General features: G+C 43.7%; 1 protein-coding gene across 1 annotated transcript; it reads left to right on the top strand.

Moving 5' to 3' along the window:
- Positions 1 to 71: 71 nt before the first annotated feature.
- DCTPP1 (dCTP pyrophosphatase 1) lies at positions 72 to 16,710 on the top strand. The gene is made up of 4 exons (XM_086931683.1): positions 72 to 305; positions 3,326 to 3,504; positions 4,679 to 4,789; positions 14,800 to 16,710. Exons 2-4 carry the CDS (start codon positions 3,368 to 3,370, stop codon positions 15,026 to 15,028), a joined length of 477 nt encoding a protein of 158 aa, XP_086787809.1. The 5' UTR covers positions 72 to 305; positions 3,326 to 3,367; the 3' UTR covers positions 15,029 to 16,710.
- Positions 16,711 to 19,548: the final 2,838 nt, after the last annotated feature.

Genomic DNA, 19,548 nt, shown 5'->3' with positions numbered 1-19,548 from the left:
TCTTCTGATTTCTGGTTGGTTTAAAACCAGCATCACAGTGCCTTAAATGTATTGGCTGGTTTCTTGGCAGCGGAGACGTGGCCACCTTGTCACTCCCACTTCTAGTTACTGATTGGCCATCAGGCTACCCGGCTTTGGCACTGATTGGCCCAAAAACGCTCACATCCTGCAATGAGAATGTGGCGCGCGCTAGCGTTTCTGGTCGAAGCAGTATAAGTGAAGCGCAGAAGTGATTGAGGCGGCGAGTAACTGTCTGGGACCGGGAAAGTGCCGTTATTTTGAGGTCGACGTCGCGGAATACTGAGGTAGTCCTGGCAAACGAAATGATTTATTGAAGGTAGATTTCAGTGTGTACGAGGACGGATCACTCGCTTCGCCGCCCAGAGTGGAGGGGCTTGTCGCACGTGGGGTTCTACATAGCTAGCCGAGGTAGATTTATACATATTGCTGATACCCGCCCCAGTCAATTCGAAAGATTAGGTGCTGAATAACATATAAACTGATTTATAACGAATCAATGCGCACGTGTGGTTGACGTTGGAGCCTTCAGGGGCAGTATGAACCCCTTGCATGCGTCACCGTGGGCGTGTGCGTTGGCATACAAGGGGTTAATGTTCGCTGTTGACAGCTTTGGTGGCGTTTGTGTTCAAGCATACTTACGTACTCGTAACAGTCCTGCGCGCCCCTCTTCCCCCCCCTCCACAACTCCTGGTGAGAATTTGGGGAGTAAACCTAGGTCAAGCTTATCAACTTTTTAAGTCTTAACGGAGGGTGGGTGAAGCCTAGTGGCTTTGGATCCTGTTTTAGTAAACTGAGATGGCTTCTGTGGAGAGTGAGGGAGGTTTTCAGGACGAATGTTTATGTTTTGTAAAGCGCATGGCTACCCGAAGGCTTCCCAGCGCTGGTGAGTACTGTGCTGAGAGTAGGGCATCTGGTACATTAACGGGGAAAAAAACACGTCTTAAGTTTCTTCCCGAAGGAAAGTACATTTTCCACTGTTATGAGACTGTGTGGAAGATGTTCCACAATTTCGGTACTACGTGTGCAAACGATCCTCCTCCCCATCTCATCCTTTTGACTGTGGTTGTACTGAGGAAAGGAAGATGTGAGGATCTCTGGTTTTTAGTTGGAGCTTAAGTGGTTAACAACTCTCTGAGCTTTACTGGGTCCTTGTTATTTATGGCCCTATGAGCAATATAGAGGGATTTAAACATAATTCTTGCCTTAATTGGGAGCCAATGCAGCTGTTTGAGAGGTTCTCTTGCATAGACATAACTAGGAACCTTTAGAAGGACCCTTGCTGCCGCATTTCACAGTCTGAAGGCTCTTTATTACGTATTTGGGAGTGCCCGAGTTGCCATAATCCAGACGGGGAAAATATGAGGGATTGAATGATGTTTTCCTTATATGCTCTGGGATCAATACCAGTATCTTCCTGAGCATTCGAAGTAAAGAGAAACCAATGCCAGACAGTTTATTTGATTGGTGGTCCATCGCTAGCAAATTGCCCAACTAGATTCCCAACTGCGCAGTTTATACAAACAGGGTGCCACATTTTTAATTTTCTGGATTAGGGCCTTCTGTAAGAGAAGCAACCAGCTGGATGACATCCGCATAACTGACCGGTTAAAGTCCTGTACTAAGGTGGCAAGCTGGTGTGTGTATGTATATATATATATATATATATATCTCAAACAGTTCACACTCACTTCTTTTGGTCAAACGACAGTGCAAAGTACGGACACCAATTCGCGTGTTCTTTAGTTGTTTCTTCAGCCATGACAAACAGAAACAATGTCTCTCGATGCGTTTCGGGGCTCCACCCCTTAGTCACGAGCCCAGTCGTCTTATACGCCAGAAAATACGGTATATATGTATCAACGTGGGGCTGAGACATCCCAGAGGGACACCACAAATCGTTGGAAAGCTGTCAGTCTTTGTCCACGACTTGGTAGGATCTATTTTCCAGATATGAGGTGAGCTAATCTAATACTTTGCCCTCAATTCCCAGCTCACAAAGTCTATCTCTTAGGATCTTGTGATCCACTGTGCCGAATGCCACACTTAAATCCAGTAGTAGGATGGTGGCTGAGCCTCTGTTATCCAGTATAGCTTTGAGCACCTGTGATCGCCAGAAGTGCTACTTCTGTGCAACGGTGGGTACGGTAGCCCATCTGGGTTGGATGGAGAATGTTGTTATTGTCCAGAACGTTTACTAATGTCTGATTTACATGTTTCTCTAGTACTTTTCCTAGAAATGGCAGTAATGAGATGGGTCTTAGATTGGCAAGGAATTCTGGATCTAGCTGAGGTTTTTTCAGTAGTGGCCTAATTACTACATGCTTCCATTACTTGGGGACAAGCCCGTCTTTATTTAGAAATTAAGAAGCTCCATAAGTGACGGTAATATGACCTCTGCCAGTTTGGATAGGGTATGTGGGGGAGATGGCTCTAATGGAGAGACGTATTTAGTTGCCTTTATAAGATTATGGATTGTCAAGCGTAGGGAATTTTACTAGAATTGGAGGCAGTGGCAGATCCCTGCCCTTAGTTACCTCCCCTAGTGCAGGTTCGGGATTGATCTGAATTTATCATAAATATCGGTCATTTTTTGTGGAAGAATGATGCTATATCGTTGCATCTTTTGTGGTTTGGGGAACGGATTGACTAACCTTCAAGTATGTGGCAATCTTTTTTTAAACTAACGTAAATGCAAGGAGGATGACTCTTCAAAAGAGTGAGTGTAGAGCTCTGCATTCAGTCCTCTCACTAGTATGGGGACTTAATGTGCTCATTCCACTCCTGGTTCTCAGCTGAGATTGATCTTAAGGGAGAAGTGGCAGCACATATTTTCCAGGCCATGCTAGGGCTTATGTTCCTAAACGGTTGTCCAGAGTAGGACATTGGATGTAAACCCCACACCAAATAGAAATGTCCAGTTTGAGAAGTCTTCTGGAAAACTGTTTAAACAGACTATAGTAGAAGTTTACTACGACATAAGTTCAAAGTTCTGTATTGCAATTTCTGTAATTCCACAACACAGAACGCGGTTGCTGTTGTTGTAGGCTTTATTTTGTGCATCCAACAGAGGTTTGCTTTTCATACTTGGTTGTAACCCATATATCTGGTCTACATTGATGGTAGAACCTGTGATGGCCTGGTTGTTTATTTTTTTTTTTTTTTCTGAATCGCTTCACAGATAGAAAATTGAATTTTCAAGCGACTTTTCCTTGAATAGTATGTGGAAAAAGCCTTGCTCCCTCTGTCATGTTTCAGCGTTGTGCCACGACCATGCAGTGACTTCTCTTCAACCTTTTATTTTCAGGTTCGCATTGTAGTATTTATTGCAGTGGAAGTGTGCAGCATAATGGACAAAGAAACGGCCTTGAACGGAATAATGCAGAATGGAGATGTTATTGAAAAGGGAGCTGAAACTCTGAATGATACTACGGAGCCTAGACGAGACCGATTCACCTTCAGCGAGTCCCCTTCTTTGGAGGAAATGTGAGCATTCTTGCAAATTATCAAACCACCACATTTCCCGATGGTAGTCAATTCACAAAAATGTCAGGGGTGGCAGATGTGACATTCTATGCTATTTTACCCCAATGAGATCATAGGAAGTTATATAAAATAATCTTTGACATAGCTGTCAATTTCTCATATGACGATATTTATTTTCGCTCCCCTGTTGTCGTTTTTTCTCCCCTCCTGTCTCCTCCTTTTTCTCAACTGTTTTCTCACTGATCTCTTTATAATATCTCGGTTCTTCCGCCTTTCTCACCTGCTGTCTACTTTTCAGCTTTTCCACCTGTCTACCACCCCTTTTGCTCCATTGTATATCTCGTTCTCGCTGTCCTGCCTCCATATCTCCCCACATTTCGTTGTTTCTATTCTAATCCTTAGTCTCATCACCATGTTTTTTTCTACAATTTTAAAAATTGTAGTGTGACGTCAAAGAACTTTTTTTTTTTTGTTTAAATTATTTTTTTCTGGACAATGTCACTGAAAGTGGAAAATTTGCTATAGTACACAAAGTTTTTGGCAATTTGATGCAAATGTGCGGTAATGTTCCTAACAAAGTAGATATGTAATGTAATGATGATACTTGTAAAGCGCACTGTTACCCCATCTCGGTGTCCTGGCGCTGAAGACCGCTGGGGAACCCGTCCTGGCTTTCCCTGTGAAATGGTCCCTTCTGGGTATCTCCAAGGTGAAACCAGGCATCCCCGGCGTCTGTGGGGGGCCGTTGTAGAGATGAGGCAAGCTTAATGCCCAGAGTTGCCGAGTGTGATCCCTGGTTAGAGTAGGCACTGAGGCGAGAATTATCGAGTCCGTTGACCCTGATCCACGACCCTGCCGCGTCGGGAATTGAACCCTAGTCTTGGGCCGTTCTCTGCTTCCGGGTCTGCCCCCTCTAACCAGTGAGCCACACCACTCCACTAATGTCTGTTGGGGTAGGTTTTGCAGGTCTGGTAGCTATGTTTGTAGGTATATGATGAAATACGTTGAAGGCTTTTGGAAGGGCATCATTAGAGGGGGAAAAAGTGACCAGCACCATAAGAGGCAAAGGAGCATGACAAATCTAGAGTAAATGTGGAGTTGGGAATGAGGGCTTGCATGAGGAAGAAGCAGGGATGTTGTCTATTTAAAAACAAATCCTTGTATCTTATTGCAGCCGCCAGCGACAAGCCTCCTTCACAGATGAACGGGATTGGAACCAGTTTCACAAGCCCCGAAACCTGCTACTCGCCCTAGTGGGTGAAGTGGGAGAGGTTGCTGAGCACTTGTGAGTACATTTCTGCTGTATTTCTAAAATGTGTTTATTTTACTTGTGTAGTTCTTATGGTGAAAGTTAACCCGAATCATCTTGCATACTTTGTCCACTGAGCAGACCCTTTTAGTAAACAATGTTTTGAAGAAGTGGGGGGAAAAAACGGAGTCAGTGCACTGGTTTTTACTGCACATGAGTCCCTTTGGTACTATAGAGGGAGTCGTAGATGCTTGTGCAGCCCCATCTGTAATACTGATAGTGCTGACATATGTTGTGCCAGCACTCTTGAAAGGACGTTCCCTCATTTGCATGGGGGTGTGGACCAGAGACAAATTAGGATATTACCTTGCCTCTGTTCCCTATTACAGCTACAGTGCATAAGCAAACTGGCGCTTGGGAGGCACATTGACAGTGCACCACAAAAAAGATGGTACATTGTTAGTGTGCTGTCTTAAGGGCAGCCCCCTGGAGGGTATAAAGCCCGTCCCAGGGACGCCCTTCAGATGAGTGCAGTTAATCACAGCACCATATTGTGGGGTAGGAATCTCTTGCCTTCCCTTTAAAGTGCAGGGGGCTGGTTCCTGTGCAGAGAAACGTAGAACAGATTGTAAGCACTTGCTCTCTATTTCACTGAATGCACTGCCCCCTAGGACAGCAGAGTTCATGGCTACCATTGTGGGCAGCACATTCATTAAAATAATGCACATTGTCCGGGTCTGCACCAGTTGCACCTTTTGAAAAGGTGTCTGGCGCAGACTGGGACCATGAGTCTGTTATGTAGTGGCAGCCCAGAATCTTGTGAGGCGAGATGGATTGGCTATCCTCTAGTAAAAGAATACTTGTGGTCCACCACGGCAAAAGTTTCAGAGGTCAAACAAATTGATGTATGTGGAATATCATAATGACTAGAATGAAAGCAGTGGAAAGTGTGTTCTGTGCCATGTTTAGGCATATGACTTTTCACGTGGTCTTAATCAGATCTTCGTTTGGCCCAAATACTTTTCTGCATATCGTGGGCTGATTGTACCACAATGGTACCTGAAATCCAGATTTTTCATCTGTAGGTTATATAGGATTTACATAGGCTTTTAAGCAATGTGTATTCCAACTGGTTCTTCCCTACACAGGCTGGAAAGGGGTAGGGTCGGAAAGGACCCTCTGAGTTTTGAAAAATAAAAGCCTATTGCGGCGCTCATTAAGAAAATATGAAAGGCATTTATACTAATTGGGGAACAAAGAGACCGTCTGATAAGGCAGCATAGGAAAGCCTTTAGGAAAGACATGTGGCAAATCAAGTGGAGGCAAAGAGTGAACCTATGGACAAAGGGTGTCTTTGCCTTGTGCACTGGCAACATAAAGGGCTTCTGGAGTATTTCCATTTATAAACTTTATTTCGGCCGTAAAAGGCCATAAAAGTCACATAACACATCGCAAAGATAAAAATAGCACTCATAAAGGTTTAAAAAGTAGTTAATTACAGATTGCATCGACTAACATCAGCTTGTTACATTAAAAAAGATATAAAACATTTTATTGTACAATTACATTAGTGTTCAACAACTTTTGGCGCCTTTTCCACATTGAGAGAAAAAAGCGAGAAACGGCAAATACCACAATAAAATTCGATAAGCAGCAACACATTGAGTTAACCCCCATATTTTTACAAAGTGGGATGAGCCAATATTTTTTTAGTGATCTGTACCCTGGACAGTAAAATAATACATGTATCACTGTCTCGGGGGGACCATTTAATGCTGGCCATGTATTTACAGTAGAATTTGCCCAGTTCTTTGTAAAATCAAATAGAGGAAGGGTGCCCAGCCTAAATTGCATAAATAACTTCCTCGCCAGTGCGGGTTGGATTTCACCCATATAAGGTTCAAACATGTATTGGTCTTTGAAACTCAAACTCTATTGTAAGTTGGCCAAAGGTGGTGTTTTTCCTGCAGGGCCCTAAGCCTGACAGTCAATAGGATTTCACCAGGTCAAGACACGAAATCTGCATACAATAAGCCTCTGGACTAAAACAGAGGTCAGAATGACCAATTTTGTCACAAAGATCTTTAATATATGCAATTCAAGGAAATTACACTATCACAGTTAGCTCCAGGATCGAGCAAATCTCAGACTTATGAGGCTAGCTCAGGGATCAACCAAATTCTGTGCTAAAAGTCAATGGGCGCAGTCCCGCTTCTTCAGAAATGGGTCTAATGCCCAGATCAAGATGGAGAGGAGCAAGGGGGGTTTGCGGAAGATTCAACAAATATCCCATATACTTGTTCTCAGCTAAAGTCAGGTCCTTCATAGGACAATGACCCCAAAGCTCTGCCCCATATAGTGCAGCACTTCTCACCTGCACTATATCTATCTGTCTGTCTGTCTGTCTGTCTGTCACCAGACAACTGAACCAGACTTAAAACCGCCTTTTCCATTTGGGGTCCCCAGGAAAAAGACTAGGAGAGATGTCACTCATTGACTAACCGGATGCAATTGAGCGTAGGGTTGGGGCGAGATGATTTTACTGGATTAAACACAATAAACGTAGTCTTGGTTGCTTTTATTTCAAGGCCCCTGTTTACGCAAAATAAGACAAAGCTATCTAAAATTAACTGTATCCCTATGGGGGACATGGATAGCAACAAGGTGTCGTCCGCAAACAACAATGCGGGCACCTTGCTCTGATCTAGTTTCGGGGCATCACTGTTCTCGACCTGGCTTAATTAGGAGACCAGGGAGTTTACATAAAGGCAAAACAGGGTGGGGACTAGAACACAGCCCTGACTTACCCCCCCTGTCCACCGGAATACGTGATGTCAGTTCCCCTGATTTCCCAAATCTAACCTGGGCAAAATTCCCAGTGTGTAGGTGGATTATCAAATCTAATAGGTCTGAGGGGGTTGTATGTCTAAACAACGACTTCCTAAACCACGGCTTCCTTAACCACGAAAGCCTAACCACGAGATTTTCTCAACCACTACCTTTTTTAAACACGACTTTCCTAAACCACTACATTTTACATCTCGTGTTTTGCCAGTAGATGGCACTATTGTAATTACAATTCTTCTTGAGTGAACCACTCGTGAAAAATAAACGGATCTAAATCTACTTTTTTTTGTTTTACTACGCATACCATTGGCTTTTATTTTTTTTCTCCTTTTTGGGGGGGGGGGGGGGGGGGGGGAGACCCCCCCCCACCCCACCCCACCCCACCCCCCCTAATGTTCCCTTAATTCTGAGGAGTGTAGTGGAGAGACTCGTGGTTCAGGGAAGTCGTGCTTAATGAAAGTCGTGGTTTAAGAAAATCGTGGTTCCGGCTTCGTTGTTCAGGTAAGTCGTTATACAATTATCGTTGTTAAGGATGTTTCCCGTCTGAGGGTATTCCAGGTTCATTAAGAACTGCCCACAACTTTGCTCTGGGTACCATATCAAAGGCTGATTTTAAGTCTTCAAATATCAGATAGAGGCTGCCACCCTCTATTGATACTGTCTTCCAATAAAGGATTCGGAGCCTAAGATGTTGATCAATGGTCAATACATTTTTCCTAAAACCAGCCTGGTAGTCTCAGTAGGTCATGATCTTCCATCCACATAGGTAGGCGAGCAAAATTCTCAAACAACTTCTGGGTGACATCTATCGGGCTGATTGGCCTATAGTTTATGGGCAGTAATGGAGAGCCCTTTTTATATATCGGGAATATTTCCGCTCCAAGCCATGTATCTGGGGTTTCAATCCCTCGCACTATAGCGTTGAATACTATCCAAATGTAGGGTCCCCAGATCATTGATTCTTCAATCCCCAGGGATCTTGTCCAATCCTGGGGCTTTGTCAAGGGGGGGTGTCTTAATTGCACCTTGAACCTCTGCTAAAGTAATTGCCTCTAGAAGAGGACTAAGATGCAGAAGATTGGTTGGTTTCCACAGGTGCTGATGGCAAATCACTAGCATAAAGGGATTTGAAATGCACTTCCCAGGCTAAAGCCGCAATATTCGGTACCACCGGAGACCGTTCAGCAGAATTATGAGGGTTAGAGACTACCAGAAGCCCTTCATATCCCTATTGTGTAGGGCTACTCGAATATCTTCCCATCTATCACACTCCCAAAGTGGTTTGGCTTGCTTGATAGTAGCATTATACAGATGCCTTTTTATTTTTGTGGTCTACTTTCACTCCGAATTGCCTCAATAAGATCACCCTTGCGGTCCAACAGAATTTATCGAACCAAGAGAACTTGTGGGTCTTATTCACAGGGGGCTTAGAGAGTGGGTAAAAAAATGTATTAAGATCCACCGTTATTTCGGCGTGGGTTATTTCAACCACGTTCGTATCCCAGGTGGTAGGAAATCGGTTTGCCTCTTTCATGACCTCAAGAAAAGGGAAGAATAAAATGTATAGGGCTGCCAGTTTTTCCGTGACTAACCTGACCGATTCCCACCGTATCCTTCTTTAGGTCTCGCGCCTGACGATGCAGGGCTAAGCCCTGCTGTCGCAGAGCGAGCCTATTGTCGGCGGTTCTGCTTACAAGGACTAACCAGAGGAGACAAGAGACTGGCACGCGCAGCCTGCCGGAATCGGATCGGGTCGCGTGCCTGAACACGCGCTCCGATTCTGGCAGGCTCTTCAGTCACCATGGATCACGCACACGCACAGCTACACACACACACACACACACAGCTAAACCCACACGCGCACACACCCCACTCTCCCCAAGCCCCCCCCCCCCCTCCGCTCACCGGGCTCTTTTCTCGCTGCGCTGCTACGGGATGTTCTGTGAGTTGGAGAACCTTCCTCGCACGTTATGCATTGCCTGCTCTCTCCCGGGAACCCCATCATTCCAGGAATCCCTGCTTTCTTCTGGGCTCCCTCTGCCTCCAAGGTGCGACGCTCCGGACGAGCTACATCACCGATAACCTGCCACAGAGGTGGGGAATATCCCGGAACTTCGTTGGCTCCTGCCTATCAAAGTACAGCCCGCCTCTCTCACCTGCGTTCCACGCCTCGTTATTAGTCAGTGTTTGTTTGTAGTTGCAGCTGCCGTGCTAATATGCAGAAACATTAGCCCAGAAATAAAGTCACATCTGAGCCCACTTCATGTAATCTGAAACTCAAAGAAGCATCTGTGTCAACCAAGATCCTGAGAAACATGTGACTCGACAATGACTCACTTCGGAAACACGTGGCAAGATGGCGGAGGACCGTTTTCATTGTGTATTTTTCTTGCTCACATTAAACACTGACAAAGTATAGACCGGCCAACTCAACACGGTGCCACCGTGTGCACACAGATCTTGGCTCACTTAACAGTCACCCGTTGAGGAACCGCAATCACAGGGCAGCAGGTAAGACCCGCTGGACACCACTGCAAAGAGTTCATTTCCATATTGTCTTTGGAAATGGTAAGCAGCTGATGTCCTTTAAAGGGTATGAAAACACACCAGGACATGGTCAACAGCCTCAGTGACCCTTTGTTTCTTTTTTGAGAGGGATAGGTATTGGTGGAGGGCAGAGTTGTCTCTAAGGTAGTGATTGAAACCAGAAACGTCAGGCCTGTAGAATAAGGTTTAATACTACATATGAGCTTTCACAGTTACTGAGGGTGAACACGCAGGGACCCCTCCGCTGCCAGAACATTAACTGAATTAGTTAACACAACTACATTTTTATGATCACTTGCACTATGACATTTCTAGACCGAGAGCACAGTTCTGAATTTTCAAGGAGGCTCAACTCTCAACAAAACATAAAAGGTACAACACCCATCCCCCCCCTCCAAAGCCCTACCCACTCCTGTCTAAAATGGATAAGAAGTCAAACTAGGCATCTATGCACAATGCCTTCTATGATGGTGCCATGCGGCTCCAGGGAAGAGATCAGGCCGATGGCAAGGCAGAAGACCGTTTTGGCAAAGCAGGATATTTCACTTGCTGGGTTTAACACAGGAATTTAGTAAAGAGGAGCCAAGACGGTGTACAACTATGAACTACATCGGCTGGCCTGAGGGATTCCCTTCCTCCGGTCGACAGTTCCCTACTTTGAACTTATCGAGTATCAAGTTCATATACAGCAGCTGCAAAGCTACCTTTTCTTGGTTGAGCTTTTCTTGGGGTCTAGCATATTTTGTTTGTCAAAATCATGTTTTACTTTAATAGCAAGGTACTCTGAGTAAGGGATGTCTGCATTGAAATAAGAAATTTAAATTGCATGGAGGACCAGCATTGAGCAGCACCTCTGAAATGCAGTTAACCACTACAGTCTTCCACTAAGTGTCCAAGATGGCGTTTGTCAGTCTTAACAAGCATTTGCAATGCAATAGATCTCGCATTTGCAAGAGTTTAAGCTATTGGCATTGTTAAATGCCTTTTATTTATGTTTTAAAAATCAACACATAAATGAAAGGCATCGTCATTTACAATGCCAATAGCTCAAACTCTTGTAAATGTGAGACCTATTGCATTGCAAATGCTTGTTTGTTATTGGCCAAGGCTAGGTTAGTACAAGCATTGGGGAGGTTCATCATTGAGATTTGATTGTCTGGGATCCGGAGTTCCAGGACTAAAGCATTATGGTCACTGTTGTCTCGAACTATAAAGTCAACTACCCACAGCCAGGCACTGGTTTCCACCAAAATATAGTCCAGAAGGGATAACTGTACAGATCTATTAAAGGTGGACTTCCCTGGTTGGTCTGACTTGGTGCGGCCATTACATGCCCTTAACCGCATGCGCGCTAGCGGTTATCCCGATGCGCGCTGAAAATTTAAAAAACCCGCGTTACGTGACAAAGCCAGCTCGTCATGCGCGAAGCGCAGGTAACGCCCATGACGAGCTGGCTTGGTCATCAGCACTGAAGGGGTTAAGGAGTGTAGTAGCATGGCCTTATCTGCATCACCAATGGGGACCACGCCTTTACCTGCTTAATCTGTGGGTCGGGAATTAACCAAAATCTGTCCTCGTCACTAGGAACTGTCTTAAGGGGTTAAGAAGGGGCTCAAATTGGCAGTTAAAATTGCCCCATATCACCTTCCTTGCATCCTTAGCTAAGGATTGTAAGATTGCAGACAGATCATCAATTACAGAAGAATCCTTAGACACTTACAGGGCATAAATACAGGTGGTTAACCACGATATTAAGATTAGAAAAAAAAGTTCACTTGACACCCTGGATATCCTCTGATAAGGTGATCACTTCCTCCAGATTGGTTGCAACACAGAGAGACCGACCCCTGAGGGTCTTCTCCTATTACTTCTGTGTGCGGGTACATTATACATGGCATAGCCCTGACTCACAATGTCATCAATTGCCCCTGTTTCCTGGAACAGGCAAAGATCAAATTGGGATATAAAGTTCACCCAATCTGGGTTCTGTAACTTATTTTTAATACCTGCCGCGTTCCAGGATAGTACCTTTTTAAATTCGGGCCCCTGGAAGAACGATTACTAGGGAGCCGATTTCTGGAGGACTGAGTTAGCCCCCGATTATTTACCAAAAGTGTGCCTACTTCTGCCATTGGTGATGGGGTAGTGACTAATGGAGGGAGAAGATGTATAATGCGTTTTGTTATTTTGTGTGAGGTAGGTCTCCATAGGGATTGAATCCTTTATCTTCAAAATTGGGTGAGAAGACGAACTAGCCAGTCAGTCTCATTCCTCCAGAGTCGAAAGAACTTCAAATCTATTCTGTTAGCACCAAGCCTTTGCCCAGGGGATGCATCCTATTCTCTTCACTAGATAGGGCGTGGATGGGCTCGGCCCTATTCAGTCTATTCTTCCAAGTGAGTGCCTATTATAAAAGTAGTCTAGGGTTAGGGAGAGGGAGACTAGCTCCTACGTTTGAGGGGGGTAGAAGTTTGCTAACAATGTAGGTAGAATTTTGATGTTTGAAAAATTAACAATGACACAGTCCCCTTTAAAAGTTTTTCGTGGCTGCCCACCCATTCCACCCTCCTTGCCATAATTAGTTAATTTGCCAAAAATGGACAAGTCCTTTCAGTAGCACTTATATTGGAAGAAATCCAGTGCAGGCTTTTGTCCATAAGATCTATCGTAGACTGCATTTGATCAGGTCGGAGCCAAAGAACATTAGCCAGGACCAAAGCCAAAGGAGCAGCAGCAGGCGGAAGATGACAACTTGATCGGGCGAAGGTATTAATAGCTATAGACATTAAAGGTATTATTGTTTCCGGCTGTATGCACCCCCCTCGATGGCCCGATCTACATGGCACTGCTGCATTGTTCGAGACTTCCCTTACGAAAGAACTGGGGCTATGTAGCAGAGGAGCTGCCATAACTGGGAGGAAAGGTGGTGGTGGTTTAGAAATCGTAATAGTTGCTGGAACAGACGGACTGCAAAGATTGAGTAGTTTCAAGACTCACAGCTAGTTGAGCTGTCTGTAACCGAGCTGGGCTTACATACAATGCCTAACTAGAACCCGGGACAGGAGCAAGAAGAAACTGACTCTAGCTCATTCAGTCTAGTTTCAATATATGATAATTTGTCTGATTGGCAGCATAATGGAATCCATTTTTTTTGCAAAAGTGTCTTGGAACTACCCACACATCTTTATGGCCCATCATGAAGTTCACTCCTTAATGTAATAAGAACAGCATTTCTTCCTACCTTAATCTATTTTTAGAGGCATTTTCCAGGAGTCCTTGACAGCTTGTTTTACCAGGTACAAACAAAGCTATTTAGCTGATTCTCTGAAAATGGAAGTATAGGAGGCTCAATGGCAAGCTGCAGACTCTGCAGTTACACGACTGAAACTCTAACCCATGTTATTATCATCGAACATAAATTGCTGAAGAGCAGCAATAGCTGCCTGTTTTTAATAACACAAATGGCATTTTAGTTAGTAGTTTAAGTAAAAACAAGATCTTGGGCTTATCCTCCTTGGACAAATAACTAAGCGTTGCAAAGGCTTGAACCAGTGTAACCTGGATTTCCAACTGTGCTAAATATTCCACAATAATTTAATTTGGGTTTAATGGGCTGCATTTTGAAAGTTTCCACTGCAAACTGTATATTGAATGGGATTTTGAGGGGCAGTTGCCTAAATTATTTTTAATGCCACTAGTATTTACAGAACGGTGTGGGAGGTGTGTTTCTATGTATTTTTTTTGTAAACATTTATTTTGGTTTTGTATCCATAATGATTTTACTTACATTTGAGTAATTATTTCAGTCGTGGTTCCACATTCTACTGAGTAAAGAGCAAGTTTGAAAACTGCCGGTTTGTAAAACTTGAATTGCTGGGAACATGCTCGAGGGAAACAATCGCCCTTAAAACTGACCATACATTTTACTGTCAGTTACTGGGATCCCAGTTGGACTGTGAGTGTTGCCTAATCCCTTGGCATATCCTTTGAGCTGCATGCCTGTTTGAAAAAACACAACGGCCAAGACCATGATTAGTTTAAACAAGTGGCCTTGTGCCCCATGGTACATTTTGAATGGTGTGTAAGGGTTTGTTGTGTGCCTAACTAAATCTAAGTGGTCCTTGGAATACATTAGTGCTCTGAAGAGGAAAGAGATTCCTAAGGTAGTGTAGTGAGCCTGAAAACATTGGGGCCTCAGAGGAACACTTATGGGCTGGATAACCTCATAGATTCTTGCCATACACACATACCTACAATTGAATGAAAACGTGTGAGTGATCTGCAATGGGCCAATGATGGGCATCATGTAACTGGAGGTACAACGTGTTTCCTAACTGACCCTTACCTGCAGATAAAGATCAGTTGTGTTCTTCATGTTGAACTGACGTGCTTGGAAATTCCCTCCATTATTGTCATGGTTGTGTTTTAGTTTTTTATTTTTGAAATAAATAAAAATTGCTTTCACAAAACTTTGTATTTTCTATTCTTTCTCTCTTCACATACTTTCCGCTTATTTCCTTTATCTACTATCTGGGCAGAGGGACATTTGCTGCTGTAGTGTCATGCATAAATCTGCAATGGCCATTTCGGCACCTGGGAGTAACCAGCTTTGCTTTCACAGACCTAACGCGTTGTTTTTTCCTCTCTTGCAGCCAGTGGAGAGGGGAGGTTGCTGAAGGCCTCCCTGACTGGACAGAAAAGGAGAGGGAAGATCTCTCCCACGAGTTAAGTGATGTTCTCATCTACCTTGTGGAGCTTGCTGAGAAGTGCCATGTGGACTTGCCCAGGGCTGTTCTGATCAAGATGGCGCTTAATGCCCAAAAGTACCCAGCTGGCAAAGTAAATGGCTCTGCCAAGAAGTACACAGAGTACAAAGACTGAGTTCCCATTCATCTGCGGGTGACGAGGCATGCATTGACTTCATTTGAGGGAGTGAAAGAGGTGGTCAGCAGAGACTGAAGGTTGCCAGGCACTAACCACTGATCTCGCTGTGGTACCAAGCGTCCATTCCAGCTGCTGCGTGTTTCTGTGCTGTTTGGCAAGGACGTTAGAACGGTTTTAATCTGTACAGTTGCCTGGCTGCCATGCGGCCCTGTTTCCATTTTATGTCCGGTTGTGATTCTGCCCTCCTGAGATCGATTTATCTTTAACAGCTGTAGACGGGAGAAATGGAGGCCGAAGTATTTGTACTTCTGTGACCTGTGAAACTCCACCTAAGCCCTCCAATATTGACTCCAACTACATGATCTTAGTTTTTGGGGCAACTGTTCAGCTGTTGATCTGTTATTTTAATAACTGTTTTTATAGGTAAAATATTTTTATTCGCTCCAGTTACTGGTGCAATGGTATTGGTTACTGGAATAAGTATTGTGGTCAGTTTTTAAGGGGAAAAAAACGTTGACATTGCTATAGAATCTGAAAAATGTGATCACTCTACCTGCATAGTTATAGGTGGTGATATGGAGTTAGCAGGTAGACTTACTTATTTTGCATATCCCTAGAACTGCTACTGGATGGTGGTTGAGTAGGAGACTACGTCTTAGCTTTAGGTGATGGCGTTGAAGTTTAATTTGTTGACTGTCTCTGACCCACACTTTGAGAAGTTGGATGGAGAGCCAGAGTTGACATGTCCAACTCTTACTTGAGGTGGTATATGGGACAGTACTCTTTATGCAGTACCGTACTAGGGGGTATTGGGGTTTCGGCTGCAGTTAAACAAATCAAAAACACACACCCTCTGAAGTGCAGTTAACCAATTCTGTGTGCCAAAAAGGCTTCTCGGTTCTCTGGCTAGCCTGATCTGTAACACAGTAAACTAAAAACACAGAAAGGAAGGATTTCTAGATGTTTGGATCTTACAAGACTGGCCCAGAGCATTGTAGAACTTGATGCCAGCTATTTCTCTTATGTGTTAGGAATGGTTTAGACCTATTAGTGTAAACTAATTTAAGGGTTAGTTTGTATGGTTGACAATCTTCTGGAGCATTGTTAACTTTGCCATGTACATGCGGAGCAAGAATACTGTGGATATGTCGAAACACTTAATGGTGACCTTCAGACCACTAACGCTGGATCAAGGAATGCAACATTCCCTTCTGAGCATTAGGCTGCGTGTCTGTCTGGGGCCAATTTACCCAAAGTGGTTAAAAATTAACATTTTTGGAATAATGTGGACCAGTTTCAACCTTTTCAAAAAAGAATGCATGGAAATGCACCAAGTGAAAAATAACGACATTTCCTGTTGGTGGTTGACCAATGCATTTTCCAAGATTCCAAATAATGAAATGTGGTGGGGAGCAGCCTATGTTTTCAAACGAAATCATCCTTTCATATATGGTTTTTGTGGTCTTTCTGGTGTGGTAAGTTTCAACTTGGATGGAGAACTACTATCATAAGCAGCTAAGCCATTTTAAACCTGAACAGAACTACCAAGTTTGTTTAATTCTTATTGTAGCAGGTTTAACACAGAAAATTTCAAAGCATTCTAACCAGCTTAGGTACTGCATGTCGAAAATAAAGGAAGCGGTAACAATTCAAGTAATAAACTGCCATGTAATCAAAAAGTATGCGTTATTGTTTCTTACTCGATGGGAAGCACATACTGCAAACCAAACAGTGTGACTTTCGTTGAGCATGAATGGCGGATTTCATGAATGAAAAAATAGGACCATGTAGCCACTAGTTACTTGTAGCATTATCAGTGGCCGAGCCTCCTGAGTGCATAAAGTACACATCATGTCTAAAGGGTGACCACTGTGAAAGGTGTGCTTGTTACCCATTTAAAACCAAATAAAATGCACCAATGTAACTTGAAAATAACTTATACACTTTGAGGCAGTGTTTTTTGTAAACTCTCTTAAGTAACTGTAGAAAAGGTAGCGGTCCATGTTCAATTCAACCACTCCATCCACCGCACCGTCCTCGAATACCTTTGGCTCTAACTGTAAAGGGGTCCTTAAGAGTAGGAAGTGTCATCAGAGTACCTTAACTTTCTGGCTCCAAATGCTTCCTCGTAGAGGGGCATGCTTATTTAAGTATTGCCTTTTGAAGGTTTAGTCCAGTCTCTGTTGTAGGTGCACATTTTACTCTAATATCCCAATAACTTACAAGACCTAATGCAGCCAACGCCAGACGCCGGCTTCCTATTATTTGGGCTCTTACTGTGGTGGTTCTTTGTGTTTTCTGCTGCATTTGTGAAAGAATATAGCGTTGATGCTTGAGCAGCTTCGCGAAGAAAGCCTACCATTTTGCTACACTTGCTATTAATGGAGATATAGTATGTTTGGAAGTGGGTCACCCTTCTGCTGATTGTAATTTATCGAGAGAACTTGCTTCATGTCTGTTTCCTTTAGAAAGGCAGACCTGAAAGTGTGTTCAGCAACCCTACTCTAGAAAGCCCTATATTTGTTATTCCACTGTCCGATTGGAACAGGGCAGATATACGAAGTTGAAAGGCAATTTTGGGTGCTTTTGAGTTTATTTATACCAAGAAAGTAGAAAGGCTGTTTTTCTTTTTTTAAAACCAATTTGCCCAGTAATAATTCAACCTCTGTAGTGACAGACTAATGCCACCCCACTTTTTTTTATTTTTATCTAATTTTTATTATCTAACGTAAGTCACATTTTAGCACAGAACCTGGAAACCTGCATCGCTAGTCAGGATGTTCCCAGCGTTCTCTCCCTGCTTAGTATTGAAGGAAGTAATTCCATTGCTGTCCCATGCCCTTCTCTGGCAGGTCGATGGCCTGTGAGGAAATTTTGTGGTCCGCAATATCATGGTTACCACTGACTGCTTTTAGGGCTCTCTCTGGGCTCTGGTTTGCATGGAGCAGGTGCTGTTGGAATGGTAGAGAGACTCCCTTTTCCAGCAGTGCGTCTCTTGAAAGAATTATTGACCATTGATTGTGTCAATATTGCAGTGTTGGTTAAGACTGTTTGGGAAGGGGGCACATGGGTTTTTTTTTGTTGGTTTTTTTTTTTTTGCTTTCTTTCTCTACACTTTGGCAAAATTGGGTTTTGCCTTAAGGTAGAGGGGCAGTTACCTCCCTGAATTGAGCACCACAAGTACCTGAAGCGCGAAAATGATTTGTTGGGAGGAATGCGCTCACTCCAGAACGAGTGATTTCACCCACATTTTTGGTTTTTCTCTTGACTATTGGGTTTGGCTCCTTCCCTCCACAGTCCAGCTCAACCAAGGGAAAGTTAAAATAGAAAATTAAAAAAGCTCACTACTAGTAACAGTAGTATGAAGAGGGTGATTCGGTGACCCCTATTTGTCATCTATAAAGCGCTGAACTTAACTGGCCACAACCTTTCTCTTCCACTGGACAATGAGGAGGGCAGATTGAGCTGTTTACTTCCCCTCCCTGTTGGACCCCTCACCCCAAGGGACTGTGAATTGGGTGAAATTGGTTGGCTGTGTCAACCTTACTTCCTCTTCTTGATTTGTCCCTCAACTGAAGCATGGACCCACTAATTCTGTCCTTCCACTACTTAATGTCCTTCCTCTCCTCTGAGGTGCTACTTTCATTTTTTTAAACCCTCTACGAGAGTGCATATTCCAGCTGCCTACCTTGTCTACATTTCTTTGCTGCTGCTCTCGCTTGTTTTCACTTCTGATGCCCTTGTTTCCTCCCTGCCCTCTTCCATGATGCCCTTTTGTGCTTATTGTCAGCCTGCGTTTCTATCCACCCATGTGCTTTATTGTGATGACTTGTCCAATGACCACAGGACAACGATTCAGAATAAAGAAGACTTACTGTCCAAGCACAATCTGTCGTCAGATCACTTTGAGAAGCCAGCAGCAACTTACTCAAATAGTGTCATCAGCCTTACGCTCTAAAAAGAAACACAAACTGGTATAGTTTCATCATAACAACACATCCTCTACCTTCACATAAAAATAACAAAAAATATTCACATACAATAAAACAAACGCATGTCATGCAACATATCGTTAACAGTAACGCACCACATCGTGGAGACCTTTCACATTCTCACATAATCCTGCAAATAAGAGGGTGGGTTCCGGATTCTAACCTCACTCTTTACTGTGAATCCACACTCATTTTCCGGTAACTTTCCCCGTCTCTCAGACAGATGATCCTGCACTAAATTTATATTCCCAGAGCCGGGATTGGACGCAACTTCATTATGCAGCATGAACATGGCTCCAAAACATCCTTTGTTTTCACTCTTAACACACTCCCCACCTCTCTCATACAAAACTACTCTACACAAATCCTCCCTTTCACCACCTTCAATGACCACAAAATACTTTCCTACCCTCTCTACACGAAAAGGTCCCTTGAATTTGCTTAATCCACCCACACTGTGCCAGATCTTAATTTGACCCAATCACCTACCTTGAATTTGGTAGAGCTATTCTCACCACCCAATAG

The sequence above is a fragment of the Lissotriton vulgaris genome, chromosome 7, assembly GCF_964263255.1.
Source record: "Lissotriton vulgaris chromosome 7, aLisVul1.2, whole genome shotgun sequence".
In the NCBI taxonomy this organism is placed as follows: Eukaryota; Metazoa; Chordata; class Amphibia; order Caudata; family Salamandridae; genus Lissotriton; species Lissotriton vulgaris.
Note: the sequence above shows the minus strand (reverse complement) of the source record. Positions and strands in the feature narration are given on the sequence as shown.